Here is a 24,823-nt window from a genome sequence, read left to right as displayed (position 1 = left end):
GGGGGGGGGGGGGGTAATTATTGCCGGAAGAGTGTTCCTTAATTAACTACTATGATTTGATGTGTTTTGCAATGCCTCTTCGAGAGGTTGTCTGAAGTGCCGTGGTTGATTAGGCCTTTTGTTCCAAGGGCTGTGCCTCTTACAGAGGGTGTTTAATGTGTGGGATTAAACACACCGTGGTGTGTGCAATTGCAGTGCCTCAAAAAGAGGGTGTTTAATAGGTGGGATTAGACACACCGTGTTTTGTAATTGCAGTGCCTCATATAAGAGGGTGTTGTATAATAGGAGCTCTACGGTACCCGATTGGTCCTCTTAATTAATAATCCTGTGTCCCCTGTATAATCGTTTTAGCATAGGTACTTTTATGAAATAAAGTTGTTATTCCTTGTACCCCGGTTGTGAGGTTGGTTATTTCAAGGCATTTGGACAAATAGCAGTTTCCCTGCTACATAGCAGTTTCTCCTGCTAATGGTATAACTCACGTATTTATTACAATATATATATTTTTTTATCTCTGCCTCTTAATCAGTACTGTATATTTGTATATCTTGTATCATAAATGTCTGGATGTAACAGTACTGTATATCCAGAGGTGCAGTGCTCATGCCACGCGGTACCACGCCGTTTTGGATGAATGAGTAGAAATGAAAAACGGAAATCTTGTTTTATTAAAGTAGTTTTGACATGTGATATTTGATTTGATTTGATTAGACATTTAAAAAAAATACAAGATTCCAGAAAAACGTCAAGGATGCTACACAAAAAAGTCAAGACAAGGTCCTTGATTTAGATATAGATAAAGATATTGTTTCATTGTGTATTGATTAACTTTACATTTGCGCTTCATTACATTACAAAAGTTATACTGGCACATGGGTCTAATACAGCAATGGATTATGGGTAAATGCAACGTTAAAGCAGTGCCAATGTAAGACTGACTTTACATTAAACGAATGACAATAATATAGTATAAAGTAGGGTATTATTTGGACTAAAGAATGGTGTTGTCTCACCCTACGCGCATGGTGAGGGAGAGCACCATACATTATACACTGGGAAACCACGGCCGAGAGTGAGCTCTCCGGGAACAACCCCACTTTGCCCGACAGTTTTCTTGGCAACCGTCTTCCGGTCTGACTTCCTGTGCTAATGGTCTAATCTACACTGCTGCCACCTGTCGTCACGGAGGGGAATTGCAGCCATTTTGTATAAATAAAAAAAAACAGGAAAAATACGGGAAAATATTTTAACGGGAGGGCGGCGGGAGAGAAGGTTGAAATACGGGAGAATCCCTGGAAAAACAGGAGGGTGGACAGGTATGATTTCAATATGTGCGTCTTCATCATGCATGCATGCAGACCAGTGTGGTGTGGACTATGTGTGGTTCTGTAACGTTACTCATACCTATAGCCTATGTCAGCATTGCAAGCGTCACAGTAAATTCCTCCGTGTGAGGCACGCGCAGCGCTTCCCCCCCCCCCCCCCAAAAAAAATATAATGAGCTCCCCCGAAGACCATGGTATGGTTCGCATACTGTTAGGGATGTGATGTCACGTGCCACTCTCAGCCAATAGAGTGACTACTTCGGGCACTAGAGAAAGCGCCCTCAGGTATCGTATTTGACAGCGCTGATGGTGTTATGTTGTACGTACGTATTTATTTACGTACGTATGTATTTGCATTTTGCCCTGTGAGTTGCGCACTGACGGTGGAGCTGAGATGGAGCGCCCATGAAAAGGGAGTGGAGGGGGCTAGGGGCTGGGGGATGAATAGGACACGCAAAGAATTCTTTCTTCTTTTTCTTTTAACCAGGGGGGGGCGGCTCTCTAGCGCCCTCTATGGACGAACCGCCACTGTCTGCACCTGATGCGCTCTGATGTTGCGGATAGTTGAGGCTATTGTTCCTACACTGGGGTCTGTGCAATAAAACATTCATTCAGGAGAAAATGGCACAGATGTATCAATTTAGTTTGACAGTCTTATCTGAATCTTGTGTTTCATTTAGATTAATAAGTAACCCCATTCCCGTAATATCAATTGAAAATGTCCTTTTCTTTTTTCTTCTTTTTAAACCAATAGTAGTCACATGGTTTCTTGACACGAATGTTATATACATTTGGAAATGTCCACCAACTGGTGAATTCCCAAACACAACCTGTGCAAGGTAAGTAGAGGCAGGGGATAACTTGGTCTGTCTGCATTTTCTGTCCCTATTTGACTTGTGGTTAATGCATAGTAAACAGATCTTGTAAATAAAACGTGATGCATTTGTAGTACTGAACCATCGAGTTTGTTCCACGCGATAATCTGTCTACTAATCATGTGTTGATTTCCAGCAGGTTAGTGTCTGATGTTCAGGATGAGGTCCATGGCGAGTACAACGGGGGTTTGATGTTACTCCTCTTCTTCATGCAGACTGTAACTGAGATCAGCTCAGGTAAACTGTCATGCTGTCATTTTGGACTTAAAATAGTATGTCTCTTCAATTCTACCTTTCCCAAAGTTGAATGTACATGGTGAGATATAAATGCAGAATTTGTTTTAAATAAGTGAATAAATAAATAAATATATAATTTATTATAAAGTATATATATATCGAATAGAAGTACTTTATTGATCCCAAGGGAAATTCATATATATATATACATAGAGAGAGAGAGAGAGAGAGAGAGAGAGAGAGAGAGAGAGAGAGAGAGAGAGAGAGAGAGAGAGAGAGAGAGAGAGAGAGAGAGAGAGAGAGAGAGAGAGAGAGAGAGAGAGAGAGAGAGAGAGAGATTATTATGTTGGTGAGTGTTTCCTTGGGGTTGCTTTGAACGGATTATTCAGGGTAGTTTGTTCTCCGTTTTCTGTAGTTGCTGTTTATCTTTAACCAAATTATCATCGTTTTTAGTTTCATGTGTCCCCCCCCTCCCACATCTGAGCAGATATTTATTGTTAGATGTGATTTAGTCCAGAGTTCCATAACTATATTGAACATAGAAGATATTGATAGAAGAGTGGCAAGAGTGAAACCTATGATCAGAATAATCATTCATATACATTATGGACGAACTTCTAGAATATGAATGAAATTAAACTATTACTTATTTTACGGGGGACCCTCTGGAGGACCCTCTGGAAACCCCTCAAGGACCCCTGGACCACGAGAACCACTGCAGTAGAACACAATACATAACTAGTGCATATAAAAATAACTCACTGGAGAAGTTGTTTTGTTCCTCTTGTATAAACCATGTTGATAAAACACAATCGCATTGTCTCAGCTTCTTCAAGTAAGAAATAATGACAACAAATTGCATGCCATAACACATATAATTTAGTCCATCTATAGAAATGGCATGGCTGTTGTAACTGAGGGGTACAATTCCCTGACTGTATTGATAAGTATGGTATCATTAAACCACTACCGCTTTATGTACTTTAACTACTGGCCACACAGTACATGATATAGATATGATGAACACTTTCCCACCTGATGAAACCAAGTCCACACAAATGTATCCGTCGAATCTTTAATATATAGCAAAGGGTATATACAACGTTCACGTAATGACATTTATGATTTGAATGCACTTGTAAGGCAAATGAGTATTCGTAGGCAAATCAACATTGAATGTCCAATCTCTGGTTACGCAGGAAGCAAGTATACAACCTGGTTCTTTAGGGAACTATAGCGATGGTACTTAATGATTATAGCTGGATATACTAAAGGGGGGTCCCGCTGGTTGTAAGTCAGTAGGGGGGGGGGGGGGGGTTAGGAGAGCCGCTGGCGATATCCCATCTGGCCAACGATTTCTTGGGAGAATTCAGAGTGCTGAACACGGTGCCCACAGAACCTTGGTCCACAGATGAATACAGTTGGGCCCTCTTGTAGACGGTAGCTGCCGGTCCACAACGAAGAGACGTGAGGCGACCTCACTCGGGTTAGAGCGCCGTCTCACCTGGACTCCTCTCGGGGGTAGTTCCAACACTTACCAGTGTTGGCTGTTATCCATGGCATAATCAAAGCACCCAAAGCAAGTAGATAATCCAAGCCGTGTAGGGCTCGCCGTCGTCCGGGTAAGGTAATCCAATGTGCAGGTCCACTCGTCCTTGCCCAGAACTCCTCGGATGAAAGCACCACACGTGGTCTGCCCAGCCTGGTTAAGACTCTAGATAACGCGAGGAAAACGATGGGGGTACTGCTCACTTTATAACTCTAACCGAACGATGCACCATACATAATAGACTATTATTAACTTAATAGAAATACGTCCCACTCGACGGTATAGTGCCAAACTATGACAATTCAACTATTAATCCACACGATGTCTCAATGCCATTCTGAGGCCAAGTTGACCATACTGCACCACACGTGTATCGTGGGTGAGGCTTAACGTCTTGCCACTAGGTTGGAGGGTAAAGAACTAAGGGCTAAGGGAAGTTCTACTTTACTTGCGCCATATATATATGCGCTGTGAACAAATAGTACCATTCGTATTTCGGCAGACGTATTCCTACGCGGAACCGGGGCTAGTAACGACATGTTCGTCGGCACGATTGAACTTGAACCAAGGGGCTTGGCTGCTGGCGCCAAGTTCTTGTCCAATGAGAGAATGAAACTATTATGGGCTGTTAGTAGACCAAAGGGATATTCAGTGTATATGTACAAGGAATATACAAGGGATATCAAACGATATACAAATACTATTAAATATATATCCATAAATAAATATATATATTCGGTTTAATCTGATCCTTCACAACAGCCGCCCCCTAATTAGTCCCACCTAATTAGCTAAGCAGAGACAGATTGACCGCACTGTCTACCACTCAAGGTCCGCTGTAAGGGTCAGTCAACTCACAAAGTCATGGGGTCATGGTCGTCATCGATAGTGTCTGGGAGTCTGGGCAGTTCTATTAGCCTCGCCACGGGTCGTGTGTAAGTTCGCCCTTGGACGAGCACCTCAGCTGCTCGGACCTTGCCATCGGCACCGGTGATCACTTTGCTTACGCGGCCAGCCGGCCACATAGCTCTGTGTAGTGACTGGTCGATAATCATGACGACTGTTCCTTCTGTCAAATTGTCTCTCTCTTTTACCCACTTCTGGCGGGTCTGTAGAGACGGTAGGTAGTGGAGTAGAAAGCTGTTCCAAAACTTGTCAGCTAGTACTTGACTGTACCTCCACATTCTTCGGCCGTTCGCTTCTTCAGGCCTGTACATTGTCTGGGGTAGCGCGGGGTCCAGCCGCCCCATCAAGAGTGTGTTGGGGGTGACTGGGTCGACATCTGCTATATCACTGGAGATGTAGCCGAGGGGCTTGGAGTTCAATACTCCCTCGATCTCCGTGAGGACTGTCATTAGGACTTCTTCCGCTACAGTCTGGGCCCCAAGCACGGCGTACAGGGCTGTCTTTATAGAACGTACTTCTCGTTCCCAGGTTCCACCGAAGTGGGGTGCGTTCAGGGGATTAAACTGGAAGTCAATCTGGGATGGAGCGAGGTGGGTCTTAAGTTCTGGGCCCATAGCTTGGAAGCTCTCTCTCAGCTCTCTTTCCCCGCCTTTGAAGTTTGTCCCGTGATCAGACAACAATGTAGACGGTTTTCCTTTCCGTGATGTGAATCTTCGGAAGGCCATAAGGAATGAGTCTGTGCTCATGGTTGGAAGGAGTTCGATATGTATCGCTCTGGTGGTCATGCATTTGAATACAATACCCCACCGCTTCTCGGTTCCTCTTCCTTTTTTTATATACAACGGGCCAAAACAGTCCATGCCTGTGGAGTGGAATGGCTTGTCGCCGAGTCGGAGGCGACAGGGAGGTAGGTCTGCCATCCGGGGTATGCTGGGCTGCGCGCGCCACTTTCGGCAGTCTAGACAGGTTCGCTGGAAGCGTCGCACTGCTTCTCTCCCTTGAAGTATCCAATAGCAACGTCTGATCTCCGCGAAGACTCTCTCTGCTCCTGCGTGGTGTACATCCTCGTCGTATTTCTTTATGATCAGCTCTGTGACCTTGTGTCGGCTGTTCAAGACTATCGGGTACTTAACGTCATCCGGTAGATCGGGGGCTCTCCGCAGACGACCACCCACTCTGATGAGATTATGGGCGTCACTCTCGGGTGCCAGGTGGAGCAATCTGCTGTCTGATGGGACGGGCTTTCCTCCCTGTAGACAGTCTAGCTCGTCGGGGAACGAGTCTCTCTGGGCTCGTTGTAGTAGAAGAAGTTCTGCTTCTTCGTAGTCAGCTGCTGAAATGTCGGCAGTGGGCTGAATCTCTGGGTGGTGCCACAGAAATGTCTTTAGTTGCGCACTCTGTAGGGTGAGGCAGTTATCTATGTTGGGGTCTGTGGAGGCGACTGTGCTCAGTCCACAGAACATAGGTTTCTTGTTCTCAGCCTCCTCTTTACTCGCCTCCCGTGGGGTGGGCGTAGGCCACTCTCCTTCCGGGAGCTTGAGGAACTCTGGTCCGTCACTGTAGATGTTGTGACGGGTGAGGTCATCTAGGGACATTCCCCGGGTGATGACGTCAGCTGGGTTGTGTTTGGTGTCCACATACCGCCAGCTCGCTGCTTCTGTTAACTCTTGAATCTCGGTGACTCTGACTCCCACGAAGACTTTGTATCTGCATGAATCAGACTTGATCCAAGTGAGTACTGTCGTGGAATCTGACCACAAGATTGTTCTGTGCACCGGAATGGTGAGTTCACGTTGGATTAACGTGGCTAGATGCGCTCCTGCTAGGGCTGCGCAGAGCTCTAGACGCGGGATAGATTGTTGCTTTCGTGGGGCTATTCTTGAGCGAGCCAGGATGAAAGCAGTGTGTATCTCTTCTCCCTTCTCTTGGGCACGCAAGTAGGCCACCGATCCATAGGCTACTTCGGAGGCGTCACTGAAGACGTGTAGATCCATCTTGCATGTCTCTGGCCTCACTGTGGGTGGGAAGTAGCTGCGGCGTATATTGACGCCTGGGAGTGAGCGGAGCTCCGTCTCCCACTCTCTCCATGTGGAGGCAAGGGGTGCGGGTATTGGGTCGTCCCAGCCCTGGTCCTTGTCCCATAGTGCTCGTACAATCATCTTTGCCCTGGTGGTGTAAGGTAGAATACATCCCAACGGGTCATATTGTCTGGCGAGTGTTCTGTACACACTCCGTCTGGTGGTCGGTATCGCCGTCGACCTTCCCTGCTCCGTGGTCAGGGGTTTGTGTCTATAGTGGAGCGAGTCTGTTTTGAAGCGCCAGACTAGTCCTAGTGTCATTTCTTGGGCTTCTCCTGGGATTGTTGCCATCCAGGTCTCGCTGCTGGCAGCCTTGTCCGCGGGGGAGAGGCTGCGCAATACGTGCGGGTCGCTGCTGGCCCACTGCCTGAGATCAAAGCCGCCTTTGATCAGGGAGGCGCGTAGCTTGAGTAGGAGAGCCTCGGCTTCTTCTTGGGTCGAAACGCTTTGTAAACAGTTGTCCACGTAGAAACTGTTCTTCACACTGTGTCGGACCTCTTCATCTGCTGCTGGGTCCTCTGCGACGTGTTTCTGCAGTGCAAATGTAGCACAGCACGGGCTGCATGTGGTTCCGAAGGAGAGGACTTCCCATAGGTAGATGGCTGGGTGCTCATCTCCGATCCTCTCTCTCCATAGGAACTGCAGTAGGGGCTTATCCTCCTCCACTAGTCTCACCTGCAGGAACATCCCTTTGATATCCCCGCTGATAGCCACCTTGTCCTGGCGGAAGCGTAGTAGCACGCCTAGTAGAGAGGGGCCGAGTGTGGGGCCGGGCAAGAGCTCTTTATTCAGATTCTGGGATCCGATCTGGTAGCTGCAGTTAAACACAATGCGATCCTTGCCGTTGTGGTGGACCTTGTGGTGCGGCACGTACCATGATTCGGTCGTCTGATCGGCCTCTTTAATGTCAATCTTTGTCACGTGTCCCGCTGTGATTAGCTTCTCAATCTCAGCGCGGTACACACTCTCTTGAGCGGGGTCTTTGGCTAGGCGCCGCTCTGTGTTCAATAGATACCGCTCCGTAGCTTCTTTCGTGGCGTGAAAGGTGGGCATTCCCTCTCGCCTCAGGAGTGGAGTTGCGTATCTCATCACTCCGCCGACTGTGACTCTCTTTGTCCCTTGCTCGAGGAGGTTTATGGCGTAAATGTCTTCTTTAGAACGAATGTCTTTCTTTTCGTTCTTAAAGGGCATTGTCTCTAGTGTCCATAGCCTCTCGACATGCTGCAGGGGAGTGGTGTCTTCTTCTGTCACTCTGGAGTGGAGGCAGCTAGTGGCTGCTGTTCGGTTGAGAGATTTAGCGAGGGGGCCTTGTAGTGTCCATCCTAGGCGGGTCTCGACTGCTGCAGGACAGCCTCTGGGTCCTGTATGGACCCGGTCTATCGGGACTATGAGGTCTGCATGGTCGGAGCCTATCAGCAGGGTCGGGGTGGCGCCGTCTATGAGCGGGATAGGTAGTTGACGCAGGTGCACATATTTATCCATCAGCTTGGCGATGGGGTAGGTGTACTGTGATAGTCCTATTTCTTGGCTGGTGAAAGCATTTGTAATCCTATACCGTCGCTCTGGCTGCCCGCTTGCTGCGATAGTGAAGGAGACATTCTCGCCTTTTATCGTCTTTAAATCTCTTCTTATTGTCCGAATCGTCATTTGGTTCTCGCTCCCCCGCAGTCCCAGCTGGGCCGCAGCGGACGCGAGCAGAAGGGTCTTCTCTGACCCGTCATCAAGGACGGCGTAAGTGTCCATGACTTTATCTTGGTAGCTCAATGTTACACGGACTACCTTTAAGAGCACTTGGGCGCCGCTGCTGCTGGCGGGGTCAATGTACATGACACTTGCCTTGGTGCTGCTCGATGGTGCAGGTGCAGGCTTTCTTCTGTTACTGTCGTGTAGGACATCTAGGTGGGCTCCGTCACACCGACTGCACCTCTTCTTTAGGCGGCACTCGGCTGCCATGTGACTGCGCGCACATCGGTAACAGCGCCTGTTGGACTTTATCCATTGACTCACTTCTTCTGCATTCATCTTTGTGAACAGGTCACATTGTGACAGCCAGTGTTCCTTCTCGCAGTACGGGCACACCATCTTCCACTTCTCTTTTCTCGAGGGGGTACTGTGGTTCTTACTGCTCGGTACTGATTCTGATTGGTGCATGACAGTCACCGATCTTCTTCCATCGTTTATTCTCCTGGGTCCCTCTCTGGAGCTTGGTGTGCTCCGCACGAACGTATCCAGTCGTAAGCTGCTGACTTCTCTTGCCAGGAAGTCGGCTAGATCGAGGAGGGATGGTTCGGGACCGTTAGGATCACGGTGGTCTCTCTGCCGCCTAAAGCGCTCTTGTCTGGCGGGTGGCAGCTTCTCTAAAATCCTCTCGACGTTAGAGTTGGCGTATAGCTCGTGCATACCCTTTTCTCGTTGCGCTCCCAGCATCCCTACCAGGGACTGCACTTTTATAGACAGGTCGTCTAATGAGCGATTGTCTGTTGCTGGGGGTAGGCGGTCAATATGCCTTATCTCTTGGATTACGTAATCCCATATACGTCCATATCTCTGGTCCAGTGCTGCTAGAGCCGCGGTGTATGGGGTCGTAGAGGTGGCATAGGCTAGCGCTATATTGTGCGCTCGGGGTACTTTCAGGTGCTTCAGTAATATTGCATACTTGTGACGTTCATCAACGACATCCACCATCATTGTCTCTAAGCACATTCGGAGCTCCGTGTACTGTGCCCGATTCTCATGGGTGAAGTCTGGGATGGTCGGTGTGGCAATGTTTGACGCCGTGGATGGCTGATACATCGGCGAGCGTTGGGGGAGAGGCCTCCTAGCGAGTCTCCTCTTGCGCCTCTCTGTGGGCTGGTACCGGCAGGGTACCATGGCCCGCTGGTCCAGGTGCTATTCCTCGGGGCTGGTCGTGCGTCGTGCTCACCCGTGAATAGAGTCGGGGGTCTGTAGCGCAGCGCCGCGGGGGTATAGCCTGGGCTGTACTGGACCTCCTGGTCCGGTGGAGTACTGTGCTGTCGTTGGGCTTGGTTCTCCTCCTCTCCCTCTTCTTCTTCTATCAGGTCCTCTAGATCCTGTAGTCGTTTATTTAGCTTCTCCGCAGTGTATGCTGCTCCTTCCTTGTAGCTGGGTCTCGCTTGGACCGGTCGGGGAAGGGGGTCTGCGGGGGGTATAGGCTTGGTCTGTTGGTCAAGTTCAGGGTCGCTTGTTCGGTTAGGAGACGCTGCCCTTGACTGTTGTCTCGACGAGTTCCTTGAACCCCTGGCGGAGGGAGAGGGTGTTGCCTTGAGGATCAGCTGCTCCATTAGTTGCGCTTGTAGCTTGTCGCGCTCGGCTTGTAGTCTGTCGCGCTCGGTTTCGCGCTGGATGAGAGCGAGGTCGCGCTCTGCTTCTCTTTGGGCACCGGCAGCGGCACGCTGGGTGTCTGCTCGGTCTCTTGCCATATTCTCTTCCGTCTGAAGGCGTCTCATCTCCAGGCGTATGCGCTCTTCTTCGCTCCGTTGCTGTGTCTGGAGTCGATCGCGTTCACCCTGAAGTCGATCGCGTTCACCCTGGAGTCGATCGCGTTCGGTAGAGGCTGTCAGGCTGACGAGGAACGCCTGTGATAGCATCCTCTCCGCTTCGCTGGGGGAAGACGGTTGTAGAGGTGAGCCGCTCCTGGCGGTACTCGTTGGGGAGTCCTGGAGCTCTATTTCCTCGGCGCTCTCCTCCTCTTCTTCCATGCAGAGTTCTCTCTCTGTAGGGTTGTCTTCCTCCCTGGGCTGGTCGGGGACTACTTCTTCGGTATTGGCGGGGGGTAAAGGCATGTCAGCTCCCTCCTGGTCCCCACCGTGAGCTTGGTCAGTTACATTAGAACCCACTAGGGCCTCTGTGGTCGGGGTAACCTGGTCGTTAAGGTCAGACATAATTTTACTTTCTACTTTTACCGCGTTTACCGTTTGTAGAAGGCTAGGTAGTTGACTGACAGCGTAATCCTCTAAGTACTGAGGTGTCTGTCGTCTGCGCCGCGGGCGTTCTACGTTAGGAGGACCGTTTCGTGGAGTGTTCATCATAGGCCATTTCAATATTAATAACACTATATTAATATTACACTAGTTACCCTCCGGCTCGAAGGACCAATTGTAACTGAGGGGTACAATTCCCTGACTGTATTGATAAGTATGGTATCATTAAACCACTACCGCTTTATGTACTTTAACTACTGGCCACACAGTACATGATATAGATATGATGAACACTTTCCCACCTGATGAAACCAAGTCCACACAAATGTATCCGTTGAATCTTTAATATATAGCAAAGGGTATATACAACGTTCACGTAATGACATTTATGATTTGAATGCACTTGTAAGGCAAATGAGTATTCGTAGGCAAATCAACATTGAATGTCCAATCTCTGGTTACGCAGGAAGCAAGTATACAACCTGGTTCTTTAGGGAACTATAGCGATGGTACTTAATGATTATAGCTGGATATACTAAAGGGGGGTCCCGCTGGTTGTAAGTCAGTAGGGGGGGGGGGGGGGGTTAGGAGAGCCGCTGGCGATATCCCATCTGGCCAACGATTTCTTGGGAGAATTCAGAGTGCTGAACACGGTGCCCACAGAACCTTGGTCCACAGATGAATACAGTTGGGCCCTCTTGTAGACGGTAGCTGCCGGTCCACAACGAAGAGACGTGAGGCGACCTCACTCGGGTTAGAGCGCCGTCTCACCTGGACTCCTCTCGGGGGTAGTTCCAACACTTACCAGTGTTGGCTGTTATCCATGGCATAATCAAAGCACCCAAAGCAAGTAGATAATCCAAGCCGTGTAGGGCTCGCCGTCGTCCGGGTAAGGTAATCCAATGTGCAGGTCCACTCGTCCTTGCCCAGAACTCCTCGGATGAAAGCACCACACGTGGTCTGCCCAGCCTGGTTAAGACTCTAGATAACGCGAGGAAAACGATGGGGGTACTGCTCACTTTATAACTCTAACCGAACGATGCACCATACATAATAGACTATTATTAACTTAATAGAAATACGTCCCACTCGACGGTATAGTGCCAAACTATGACAATTCAACTATTAATCCACACGATGTCTCAATGCCATTCTGAGGCCAAGTTGACCATACTGCACCACACGTGTATCGTGGGTGAGGCTTAACGTCTTGCCACTAGGTTGGAGGGTAAAGAACTAAGGGCTAAGGGAAGTTCTACTTTACTTGCGCCATATATATATGCGCTGTGAACAAATAGTACCATTCGTATTTCGGCAGACGTATTCCTACGCGGAACCGGGGCTAGTAACGACATGTTCGTCGGCACGATTGAACTTGAACCAAGGGGCTTGGCTGCTGGCGCCAAGTTCTTGTCCAATGAGAGAATGAAACTATTATGGGCTGTTAGTAGACCAAAGGGATATTCAGTGTATATGTACAAGGAATATACAAGGGATATCAAACGATATACAAATACTATTAAATATATATCCATAAATAAATATATATATTCGGTTTAATCTGATCCTTCACAACAGCTGTACTGTATGTGTTACGTTTGTCATATAGTCTAATGTCTGTCTGTGTGCTTTCTTTGCATTATGTGAGAGTGAGATGTCCTTTGTCAAGTACCCTGTGTGTTGTCCTGTTTGAACAGGGATTGTTGTATGTTATTGTGCAGTTAAACAAATCAAATTCAGGTGTATCGCTACATTAGCGAATAAAGTGATTCTGATTATGTTGTCAATTGTGTTGGTGTACGTTGCTTTGCAGTTTCAAACACTCCTTATTTTCTTTAAAATGTTGAACAGAGGTCAATGCTACAGAACCTTCGATAATTCCTCCAACCACACCTCTTCCAAGACTGTCAACCACTACCAGCAGCAACAACACAGCAGCAGAGGGGAAGGTCCGCCTGGCCGATGGAAGGAACGGCGCCTGTTCAGGCAGAGTGGAGATCTTCCACCGTGGACAGTGGGGGACAGTGTGTGATGATGCCTGGGACCTGAATGATGCCCAGGTGGTGTGTAGACAGCTGGGCTGTGGCCGGGCCCTGTCTGCATCCCATTATGCACATTTTGGACAGGGTAGAGGGCCCATATGGTTGGATGATGTTCAGTGTTCAGCCAATGAGTCATCTATAACAGATTGTAGACATCTGGGGTTTGGAATCCACGACTGTGGTCACAATGAAGATGCTGGCATTATCTGTGAAGGTAAATAAATTATGCATAAATACACAACAGATTAATAGACAGAAAATAATGAGATACAGTGTTGAGCTGCATCTCAAATCATTCTGGGTCCCAGTTTTCTGATGGTGTAGAGTATGTGGCACCTGCTGTTGCCCTTGAGCCCCTCTCGAATACCCCCCACAACCCCCCAAAAAGGGCTTAGACTCCATTTATTTGTGGGAGTTAATATTTACCATACACAATGCATAGATTTATTTTTGTGATCATTTACATGTACAGTGAAAAAAGAAGAAGATATGCCTTCCTGTAAAAGAAATTATTTCTAGGTGAAATTGAATAAATGGTATCTGTTCACAATCTAATCACATTGAACTATTGCTGTATGCCGTGACGTTTCCTTGTTAATGTTGGATCAGTGGGACCTTTAGTTGCCTTGTAGGTTTATGGATATTATTTTCCCCAGTCCTACCAGAGGTTAATACCACAAGACCTCCAGCCACACCTCCTCCCAGACCAATAAACACTACCACCACTACAGCGATAGCCAACATCACCAGGCCACCAACACCAGGCAACAACACAGCAGCAGAGGGGGAGGTCCACCTGGCCGATGGAAGGAACGGCTCCTGTTCAGGCAGAGTGGAGATCTTCCACCGTGGACAGTGGGGGACAGTGTGTGATGATGCCTGGGACCTGAATGATGCCCAGGTGGTGTGTAGACAGCTGGGCTGTGGCCGGGCCCTGTCTGCACCACATACTGCCCTGTTCGGACAAGGCAGTGGACCCATCTGGTTGGATGAGGTCAGGTGTACAGGCAGTGAGTCCAACCTCACACAGTGCAGCCACCAAGGGTTTGGATCCCACGACTGTAGACACAACGAGGATGCTGGTGTTGTCTGTGAAGGTCAGTATGAACATGTATTCCTATAATAACCAATCCTTTCGGGCGGCGGCTACGTGGCGTAGTGGGCAAGGCGCTCGCCACGAAATCTGGAGACGCTGGGCTTGCCTGTTCGAGCCCAGCGCTCCACATTTGCTTTCAGTTTAGCTGGTCGTCCGTACTAATACACATTGGCAGTATTAGGGGGTGGGAAACTGATGGGTGGGGATCGGGCGTTGTGGACAGCGACTCCTACAGGTCGGTTGGTGCGCCTGCGCAGTAGAATCAGGAAGTGTCGGGGGAGCGTGAGCCTCCCACGTGTTACTCCTCGCCACTGAGAGATCGAGCTGCGCAGGTGAAAAGATGCAACTTGTGTTACCTCAAGTACCGGAGGGGACTTGTGCTATGTATGACTTAGTCCACATTGCAGCCGGCTTGTGGGAGGCAAGAAACAGCGTTCGTGACAGGGGAGGGTTGAATTGGATGATACGAAATTGGGATGGGAGAAAATATAGAAAATGGGAGAAAAAGTGGATAAAAAAAATAACCAATCCTTTCTGTGTATGTCAGCATCTGTCATGATGAAAATGTATTTGACTGCTCAGTTTGGACAGCGTTTGGACACAGTGCTTGTCTCCAAATAAAGTAAAAAAAGAATATATATATATATATATATATATATGCATATATGTATTTGTATTTCAGCTGGTGCTCCGGTGAGACTGGTCAACGGCTACTCTGACAACCCTTGTTCTGGCAGAGTGGAGGTCTACCATGATGACCAGTGGGGGACGGTGTGTGATGATGCCTGGGACCTGAATGATGCCCAGGTGGTGTGTAGACAGCTGGGCTGTGGCCGGGCCCTGTCTGCATCCCATTATGCACATTTTGGACAGGGTAGAGGGCCCATATGGTTGGATGATGTTCAGTGTTCAGGCAATGAGTCATCTATAACAGATTGTAGACATCTGGGGTTTGGAATCCACAACTGTGGTCACAATGAAGATGCTGGCATTATCTGTGAAGGTAAATATATAATATGCATAAATACACAACAGATTAATAGACAGAAAAGAATGACATACAGTGTTGAGGCTTTCTGTATTTTTCACCCATCCCAATTTAGTCGTTATGTCAATTCCCTTCCTGGTCGTTGCGCACAAAATGCATCGATTTATTTTTGTGATCATTTACATGTACAGTTAGAGAAGAAAAAGAAGATATGTCTTCATGTAAAAATGGAATTTTTAGGTGGCTTAAAGAACAATATAGCTTTTTTTTTTTTTTTTTATACATTTCAACATTTGATTGCTGCATTCATTTAAATTTTCATTTCATTAGGCGGTCAGGTGGCGTAGCCGAGATTGCGCTCGTCATCAATGCAAGAGGCTGCGGTCTCGACTCCCGGAGTCAGCATTGCCCTGCGGCTTGGGCCGGTTGTCATACTAACTTGTTTGGCTGGGTTAGGGGGAGGGAAGTCGTGGGTGGTAATCTGGCGTTGTGGACAGCGACGCATACAGGTCAGGTCTGGGCGCCTGCTCAGCGAAAGGCAGGAAATGGTGAAGGCAGCGTGAACTCCCACGCGTTACACTTCACCAATGAGAGTACTCGCTGCCAGGTGAGAAGAGAGCCACTGGCTGTCTCCACATGTGTCGGAGCAAGCATGTGGTGGACTTCAGGGTTCCCTTGTACCGACCAGTAGGAGGAACATGCGCACAACAACCAGGTAGGGGAGGGGGGGGAATTGGCATAACGACAAAAAATTTGGGATGGGGAGAAAAAATAGAAAAATCAGGCGGAGAAAAAGAGGATACAAAAATATTAAATTTTTCATTTAATTCATTGTGTTCATCATTGTCGTCATCACGTCAGTCCCCACTCCCTAACACACTGACTGTTAGGGTTTGTAACCGACCTCAAACGCAACGGCACAGAGAGGAAGTTCAGAGTTAGCCAAAGCAAGGGCGTATTTATTTACAGAGTCACAAGATGGAATGAAGTAGAGCAATCGAACAAACGGGGAATCTGGCATGTGAAGATTGTTGCGGCTCTGCAGATACTCCCAGTAGGTAGTGGTGAGGAATTGGCTAGTGACGTTTGAAGCGGCTCTGCAGATCCTCCCAGCTTTCACTCCCGGTGGAAACGGAGAGAGAGAGAAATCAGAGTTAGCCCAGCGCACACACAGAGGCAGAGAGGTGACTGATCCAGTATAAATCCAAGTGACTTGATCTTCGGTGTACCACACACAAGTTAGCAGAGTCCAGAGAAAAAACAATACGGTATCTTCAGTGTTAATCTAAAATTAGGTGAGTCCAGTACAAACAAAAACAGGATCTCTTCGGTGTTCACCAAACACACAAAAAACTGATAATCCAAAAGATAGTTTCCAAAAACTCACCAGAGCGCAACGCGAGAAGCGGGCAGATTACGAGGCGTAGCTCCGAACGGGGAACCAGGTTCTCCACAGCAGTTCTCCACAAAAGATCCTGGAGAGCAAAAGACAGCAACAGCGATGGGGAAGGCAGGTATATGCAGGTGTAATTCAAAACGACCCAACATCGATAGTAAGGGGGTCTGAGCATATAAAGCCTACAGGGGCGCTGATTACAAGCTGTGACAGCTGCGGGATGAGATTGATACTTGCTTCAAAAGCGTGTGGCGAGGAAAGCACCAATCAACACGGCACGCATTAATCACATAGTACCTTAAAGGAACGGAGCGTGTGGCAGGGAGCGGACCAAAACCTCACAGTACCCCCCCCCTCCACGGGAGCCACCCGGCGACCAGCCTGACCCGGCTCGCCCGGATGGGCACGATGGAAGTCGGTGATCAGGCCGGGATCCATGATGAGCTGGCGGGAGACCCAGCTCCGTTCTTCCGGACCGTACCCCTTCCAGTCCACCAGGTACTGGAAACCTCGACCCCGCCGTCGAACACCCATCAACCGGCGGACCTGCCACTGGGGGTGACCGTCCACCATCTCGGTAGGAGGCGGGTCCGGAGCAGGAGGCATCAGGGGACTGAGAGAGACAGGCTTAACCCGGGACACATGGAAAACGGGGTGAATGTGCATGGACGCAGGAAGCTTAAGACTCACCGCCGCCGGACTGAGTACCTTCAGAACCTCAAAAGGGCCGACGAACCGGGGATTAAGCTTCTTGGCCGAGGACCGAAGTGGAAGGTCCCTTGCGGAAAGCCACACCCTCTGCCCAGGGTGGTACGTCGGCGCAGGTACCCGATGACCGGAGCAACGCGGTCCTGGTGATCTTCCAGACCCGACGGCACCGGTCGAGGTGGTCCTGTACGGAGGGAACTGCCACCTCCGACTCCTGTGCAGGGAAAAGAGGGGGTTGGTAGCCCAGGGATACCTCAAAGGGTGAGAGGCCGGTGGCGGAACTGACCATGGAGTTGATGGAGTACTCGACCCAGGGAAGGAAACGGCTCCAAGAAGCTGGTCTCTCGGCAGCCACACACCGAAGAGCAGACTCCACACTCTGGTTCATCCTCTCCGTTTGTCCGTTAGTCTGGGGATGATAACCAGAGGAAAGACTGACCGTTGCCACCAATCCCTTGCAAAAAGCCCGCCATACCTGGGAAGTGAACTGGGGCCCCCGGTCCGAGACGACGTCCTGGGGAAAACCATGGAGGCGAAACACGTGGCGTGTCAGGAGGTCCGCCGTCTCGGCCGCCGAGGGAAGCTTGGGAAGGGCCACGAGGTGAACCCCCTTGCTGAACCGATCCACCACGGTCAGTAGGCACGTGTTCCCCTGGGAAGAAGGAAGACCTGTGACGAAGTCCAGCGCCACATGTGACCAAGGACGGCTCGGAATGGGAAGCGGCTGCAATAGCCCGGAGGGTGCCTGGTGGGAGGCCTTGCTGCGGGCGCAGACTGCGCAGGCCAGTACGAACTCCTTGACGTCGTTCCTCATGGTGGGCCACCAGAACCGACGAGCCAGGAAGGAGAACGTGCGATGAATGCCCGGGTGGCAGGCGAACCGGCTGGTATGGCCCCATTGGAGGACCCGGGACCGGACCGAGTCGGGGACGAAGAGACGATGAACCGGTACATTGCCTGGAGCGCGATGGAAGCGTAGGGCACGCCTTACCACCCCCTCGATGCCCAAGGTGACTACTCCTACCACCCTGTCCTCAGGGAGGATGGGAGTCGGGTCCTCAGTGGTTGGAGCCCCCTTGGAGTGTAACCGGGACAGGGAGTCAGCCTTCGTGTTGCGGGAACCAGGGCGAAACGTCAGCGAGAAGTCGAACCGACTGAGGAAGCTGGCCCATCTTGCCTGCCGGCCATTGAGGCGCTTGGAAGCACGGATGTACGTCAGGTTCTTGTGGTCCGTCCAAATGGTAAATGGTTCCTCGGCCCCCTCTAGCCAATGACGCCACTCCTCCAAGGCAGCCACAACCGCCAGCAGCTCCCGATTGCCGATGTCATAGTTCCTCTCGGCAGGGAGGAAACAACGCGAGTAGAAGGCGCACGGATGTACCTTTTGGTCTGTTGCCGACCGCTGGGATAAGATAGCTCCCAGTCCAGTATCCGAGGCGTCCACCTCTACGATGAACTGTCTCTTGGGGTCTGGATGGAGCAAGATCGGGGCGGAAGTGAACCTCTTCTTGAGGGAGCGGAACGCAGCACACGCCACTGGGGACCAGTCGAACGGCAGGGCGGGAGAGGTCAGCCTGGTAAGCGGTTCCGCCACTTGACTGTAGTTCCGGATGAACCTTCGGTAGAAGTTGGCGAACCCGAGGAAGTTCTGTAACTCCTTCCGAGAGGTGGGTTCCGGCCACTCCTCCACGGCCCGGATCTTGCGAGGATCAGCTCGGGTCAAGCCTCTCTCCACGATGAAGCCCAGGTAATCGACGGAGTCGGAGTGGAATCGGCATTTCTCCGCCTTGACGAAGAGCCGATTGTGGAGGAGGGGCTCCAGCACACGGCGGACATGCTGGATGTGTTCCTCGAGGGTCTTGGAGAAGATGAGGATGTCGTCTAGGTATACTACCACAAACACCTCCAGCATGTCATGAAGGACGTCGTTCATGAGCGCCTGGAATACCGCCGGAGCGTTGGTGAGGCCGAACGGCATAACCAGGTACTCGTAGTGGCCCCTGGGAGTCTTGAAGGCGGTCTTCCACTCATCGCCCTCTCGGATACGGACTAGATGGTAGGCACTCCGGAGGTCCAGCTTGGTAAAGACGGTAGCCTGGGTGAGAGGCTCGAAGGTGGAGTTCATGAGAGGAAGAGGGTACTTGAGCGGAGGTCGATGGCACAGTCGTAAGGCCGGTGAGGCGGAAGGGCCTGAGCCCTGGACTTACTGAAAACCTCCATGAGGTCGTGGTACTCGGGGGGTATGGTCGAGAGGTCCGGAGGCGGCTCACAAACGGATCCCCGGGGCGAGGGACCGGACGCCGCCTGAAGACACTGGGCATGACAGGAGGAGCTCCACCCCCTGATGGTACCGGAGGACCAGGCGATGTGGGGCTCGTGCAGCGCGAGCCAGGGCCGGCCCAGGACTACTGGGACAAGAGGGGATCTGGTGATAAAAAACTGGAGTCTCTCAACGTGGTTACCAGCAATGGTGAGCAGGACAGGGCAGGTGCGTTGAGTGATGTCAGCCAGGCGGTGTTGGTCCAATGCGAATACCTCCAATGGCCTCACTAGGTCCTCAAGTGGAATGTTGGCCCGGGTAGCAAACTCGAAGTCTACGAAACTCTCGTCAGCCCCCGAGTCAATGAGTGCCTCCACCGTGGCCCGTTGGTCTGCCCAGGCCAGGGTGACGCTCATCAGACGGCTAGGTGGTGCACGGCTCTGGGAACGAGAAAAACGGCTCACCAGGATCTCCCGGGGTCCCGGCGAGCCTGGTGTTTTGGCCGGGTGGGGCAGTTGGCGATACAGTGTCCATCCCGACCGCAGTAGAGGCAAAGGCCGGACCTGAACCTCGCCTCCCGTTCAGCTTGGCTAAGATGAGAACGTCCCAGCTGCATGGGTTCCTCCCCGGGCACCGAACGGGAGGGAAAAGAGCCACCAGTCGTGTTGGGAGCAGGGCGACCCGCAGTACCGTCACGAGTACGGGGGGTCTGGAGTACCTCTGGAGGTCCCTGTCGGGTTCTCTCACGTCTTCTCTCCTGGAGGCGTCCGTCGATGCGAATGGCGAGGCTGAACAGGTCCTCGAGGGACTCAGGTTCCTCACGGGTCGCGAGCTGGTCCCTGACAGCGTCGTTGAGCCCCCTCATGAAGGTGAGACGAAGTGCTTGATCGTTCCAACCGCTCTCCGTTGCCGCCAGTCTGAACTCCAGCACGTAGTCGGTGACCCCGCCACTGCCCTGCCAGAAGGTACCCAACCGGGCGCCAGGGTCCTGGCCACCGGCTGGGTGGTGGAAAACCCTGCGGAGCTCAGCCACGAAGTCTGGGTAGGAAAAACAGAAATCTTCCCCCATTGCCCAGGAGGCAGTGACCCACTGGGCTGCCCGGCCTGAGAGCAAGTTAGTCATGTAAGCCACTTGGGCTCCCCTTGAAGTGAATCGACTGGGTTGATGACGAAAAACCAACTCACATTGCATGATGAATGTGGCACAATCCTCGAAGTTACCATCGAACAACCGTGGTTCGGAGAGACGGGGCTCCCGAGGTGCGGGATCGGGAGGCGCGGGGCCTGCCAGGTCTGCGGGTGATGCTCCGGCCGAGGCTCCTGAAGTAAGTGGGGTTACAAGCAAGGTGTTAACGGTTTCACTCAGCGCTTGTAAGTGGAGGAGAATATTAGACTGCTGGCTAGCCAGAGAGCCAAGGGACCCCTGAATAGGCAGGACCTGCTCTCGGAGCTCCTGTACAGCAGCCGCAGCCGCATCTAGCTGTAGGCTGTGGTCGTTGGTTAACTATCTGGACTGCCAACGCTGTTCTGACCCTCTGTGTCGGCTGAGGTCGTCATGGTTGGGTCGTAATGTTAGGGTTTGTAACCGACCTCAAACGCAACGGCACAGAGAGGAAGTTCAGAGTTAGCCAAAGCAAGGGTGTATTTATTTACAGAGTCACAAGATGGAATGAAGTAGAGCAATCGAACAAACGGGGAATCTGGCATGTGAAGATTGTTGCGGCTCTGCAGATACTCCCAGTATGTAGTGGTGAGGAATTGGCTAGTGACGTTTGAAGCGGCTCTGCAGATCCTCCCAGCTTTCACTCCCGGTGGAAACGGAGAGAGAGAGAAATCAGAGTTAGCCCAGCGCACACACAGGCAGAGAGGTGACTGATCCAGTATAAATCCAAGTGACTTGATCTTCGGTGTACCACACACAAGTTAGCAGAGTCCAGAGAAAAAACAATACGGTATCTTCAGTGTTAATCTAACACAAAAATTAGGTGAGTCCAGTACAAACAAAAACAGGATCTCTTCGGTGTTCACCAAACACACAAAAAACTGATAATCCAAAAGATAGTTTCCAAAAACTCACGAGAGCGCAACGCGAGAAGCGGGCAGATTACGAGGCGTAGCTCCGAACGGGGAACCAGGTTCTCCACAGCAGTTCTCCACAAAAGATCCTGGAGAGCAAAAGACAGCAACAGCGACGGGGAAGGCAGGTATATGCAGGTGTAATTCAAAACGACCCAACATCGATAGTAAGGGGGTCTGAGCATATAAAGCCTACAGGGGCGCTGATTACAAGCTGTGACAGCTGCGGGATGAGATTGATACTTGCTTCAAAAGCGTGTGGCGAGGAAAGCACCAATCAACACGGCACGCATTAATCACATAGTACCTTAAAGGAACGGAGCGTGTGGCAGGGAGCGGACCAAAACCTCACACTGACTCTGCTTGGGGTGCTAAATGAATTGCCCCCTAGTCATCATATTTGAAGACGCTGACTGGCTAAATTTATGTTGCTAGGTGCATTTATTTAGCTATGTAATTTTTCAATTGGCTGCGTTGCGCACTGACTGGGGCGATGTTTCTAGCGCCCCAGAAGAGAGAGGTTGATGAACAGGAAGCACAAACAATGATTTATATTTGATATATTACACATTATTGTGCATTCTAAACAAAAACATACTTAAAATGAGTAATTATTATTTATTTAAAAAAATTTTTAAATTTTTAGCGGTGGCCTCTAGTGACATTCCGCCACCAAGTGGGACTTTTAGTTGCCTTGTAGGTTTATGGATATTATTTTTCCCAGTCCTACCAGAGATTAATACCACAAGACCTCCAGCCACACCTCCTCCCAGACCAATAAACACTACCACCACTACAGCGATAGCCAACATCACCAGGCCAACAACACCAGGCAACAACACAGCAGCAGAGGGGGAGGTTCATCTGGCCAATGGAAGGAACGGCTCCTGTTCAGGCAGAGTGGAGATCTTCCACCGTGGACAGTGGGGGACAGTGTGTGATGATGCCTGGGACCTGAATGATGCCCAGGTGGTGTGTAGACAGCTGGGCTGTGGCCGGGCCCTGTCTGCACCACATACTGCCCTGTTCGGACAAGGAAGTGGACCGATCTGGTTGGATGATGTCAGGTGTACAGGCAGTGAGTCCAACCTCACACAGTGCAGCCACCAAGGATTTGGATCCCACGACTGTAGACACAACGAGGATGCTGGTGTTGTCTGTGAAGGTCAGTATGAACATGTATTCCTATAATAACCAATCCTTTCTGTGTATGTCAGCATCTGTCATGATGAAAATGTATTTGACTGCTCAGTTTGGACAGCGTTTGGACACAGTGCTTGTCTCCAAATAAAGTTAAAAAAATATATATATATATATGCATACTGTATATGTATTTGTATTTCAGCTGGTGCTCCAGTGAGGCTGGTCAACGGCTACTTTGACAACCCTTGTTCTGGCAGAGTGGAGGTCTACCATGATGACCAGTGGGGGACGGTGTGTGATGATGCCTGGGACCTGAATGATGCCCAGGTGGTGTAGACAGCTGGGCTGTGGCCGGGCCCTGTCTGCATCCCATTATGCACATTTTAGACAGGGTAGAGGGCCCATATGGTTGGATGATGTTCAGTGTTCAGGCAATGAGTCATCTATAACAGATTGTAGACATCGGGGGTTTGGAATCCACGACTGTGGTCACAATGAAGATGCTGGCATTATCTGTGAAGGTAAATATATTATGCATAAATACACAACAGATTAATAGACAGAAAATAATGAGATACAGTGTTGAGCTGCATCTCATTCTGGGTCCCAGTTTTCTGATGGTGTAGAGTATGTGGCACCTGCTGTTGCCCTTGAGCCCCTCTCCAATACCCCCCACAACCCCCCAAAAAGGGCTTAGACTCCATTTATTTGTGGCAGTTAATATTTACCATACACAATGCATAGATTTATTTTTGTGATCATTTACATGTACAGTGAAAAAAGAAGATATGTCTTCCTGTAAAAGAAATTATTTCTAGGTGAAATTGAATAAATGGTATCTGTCCACAATCTAATCACATTAAACGATTGCTGTATGCGGTGACGTTTCCTTGGTAATGTTGGATCAGTGGGACCTTTAGTTGACTTGTAGGTTTATGGATATTATTTTCCCCAGTCCTACCAGAGGTTAATACCACAAGACCTCCAGCCACACCTCCTCCCAGACCAATAAACACTACCACCACTACAGCGATAGCCAACATCACCAGGCCACCAACACCAGGCAACAACACAGCAGCAGAGGGGGAGGTCCACCTGGCCGATGGAAGGAACGGCTCCTGTTCAGGCAGAGTGGAGATCTTCCACCGTGGACAGTGGGGGACAGTGTGTGATGATGCCTGGGACCTGAATGATGCCCAGGTGGTGTGTAGACAGCTGGGCTGTGGCCGGGCCCTGTCTGCACCACATACTGCCCTGTTCGGACAAGGCAGTGGACCCATCTGGTTGGATGAGGTCAGGTGTACAGGCAGTGAGTCCAACCTCACACAGTGCAGCCACCAAGGGTTTGGATCCCACGACTGTAGTCACACAGAGGATGCTGGTGTTGTCTGTGAAGGTCAGTATGAACATGTATTCCTATAATAACCAATCCTTTCTGTGTATGTCAGCATCTGTCATGATGAAAATTAATTTGACTGCTCAGTTTGGACAGCGTTTGGACACAGTGCTTGTCTCCAAATAAAGTAAAAAAAAAGAACTAAATATATATATATGCATACTGTACAGTATATGTATTTGTATTTCAGCTGGTGCTCCGGTGAGACTGGTCAACGGCTACTCTGACAACCCTTGTTCTGGCAGAGTGGAAGTCTACCATGATGACCAGTGGGGGATGGTGTGTGATGATGCCTGGGACCTGAATGATGCCCAGGTGGTGTGTAGACAGCTCGGCTGTGGCCGGGCCCTGTCTGCATCCCATTATGCACATTTTGGACAGGGTAGAGGGCCCATATGGTTGGATGACGTCAGGTGCACAGGCAATGAGTCTGCGATCACACAGTGCAGCCATCAAGGGTTCGGATCCCACAACTGTGGTCACCACGAGGATGCAGGTGTTGTCTGCAACTGTTAGTCTGCAACACTACTATCACCGACATCTAAGAAGGGAGATCCCCCCTTGAATGGCCCTTCTAAGGTTTATCTCCTCCACACTGCCTGTGGACCATTTTTCCCTATTGTTAGGTTTTAGTGAGTTTTTCCTTACCTTCGCGTGGGGTATGTCTGGGAGTGCTTGCATTCTTTCATTTATTTGCATTTATTTTAAATTTGTTGGACCTTAAGGTGTTCTTGTTCTGTTCTTGACTTATTGTTATGTTTTCTTCTTGACTTGTTTAAAGAAGACATGTACGGCCCATGGGGACAT

The 24,823-nt window shown here is 50.0% G+C and overlaps 1 protein-coding gene across 1 annotated transcript in view; it reads left to right on the top strand.

Annotated features, from left to right (window-relative positions):
• LOC311226022 (scavenger receptor cysteine-rich domain-containing protein DMBT1-like) overlaps positions 1–24,320 on the top strand; it is a gene marked incomplete at both ends in the record, with an annotated part of 80,061 nt that extends 55,741 nt beyond the window's left edge. The window contains 4 exons of the mRNA XM_084311403.1: positions 12,815–13,038; positions 13,685–14,050; positions 23,651–24,016; positions 24,262–24,320. Of these exons, the coding sequence (XP_084167529.1) occupies positions 12,815–13,038; positions 13,685–14,050; positions 23,651–24,016; positions 24,262–24,320 (1,015 nt within the window). The remainder of the gene's footprint in view (positions 1–12,814; positions 13,039–13,684; positions 14,051–23,650; positions 24,017–24,261) is intronic.
• Positions 24,321–24,823: the final 503 nt, after the last annotated feature.

Source organism: Notolepis coatsorum, assembly GCF_963971535.1.
Source record: "Notolepis coatsorum genome assembly, chromosome: 3".
NCBI lineage: Eukaryota > Metazoa > Chordata > Actinopteri > Aulopiformes > Paralepididae > Notolepis > Notolepis coatsorum.
Note: the sequence above shows the minus strand (reverse complement) of the source record. Positions and strands in the feature narration are given on the sequence as shown.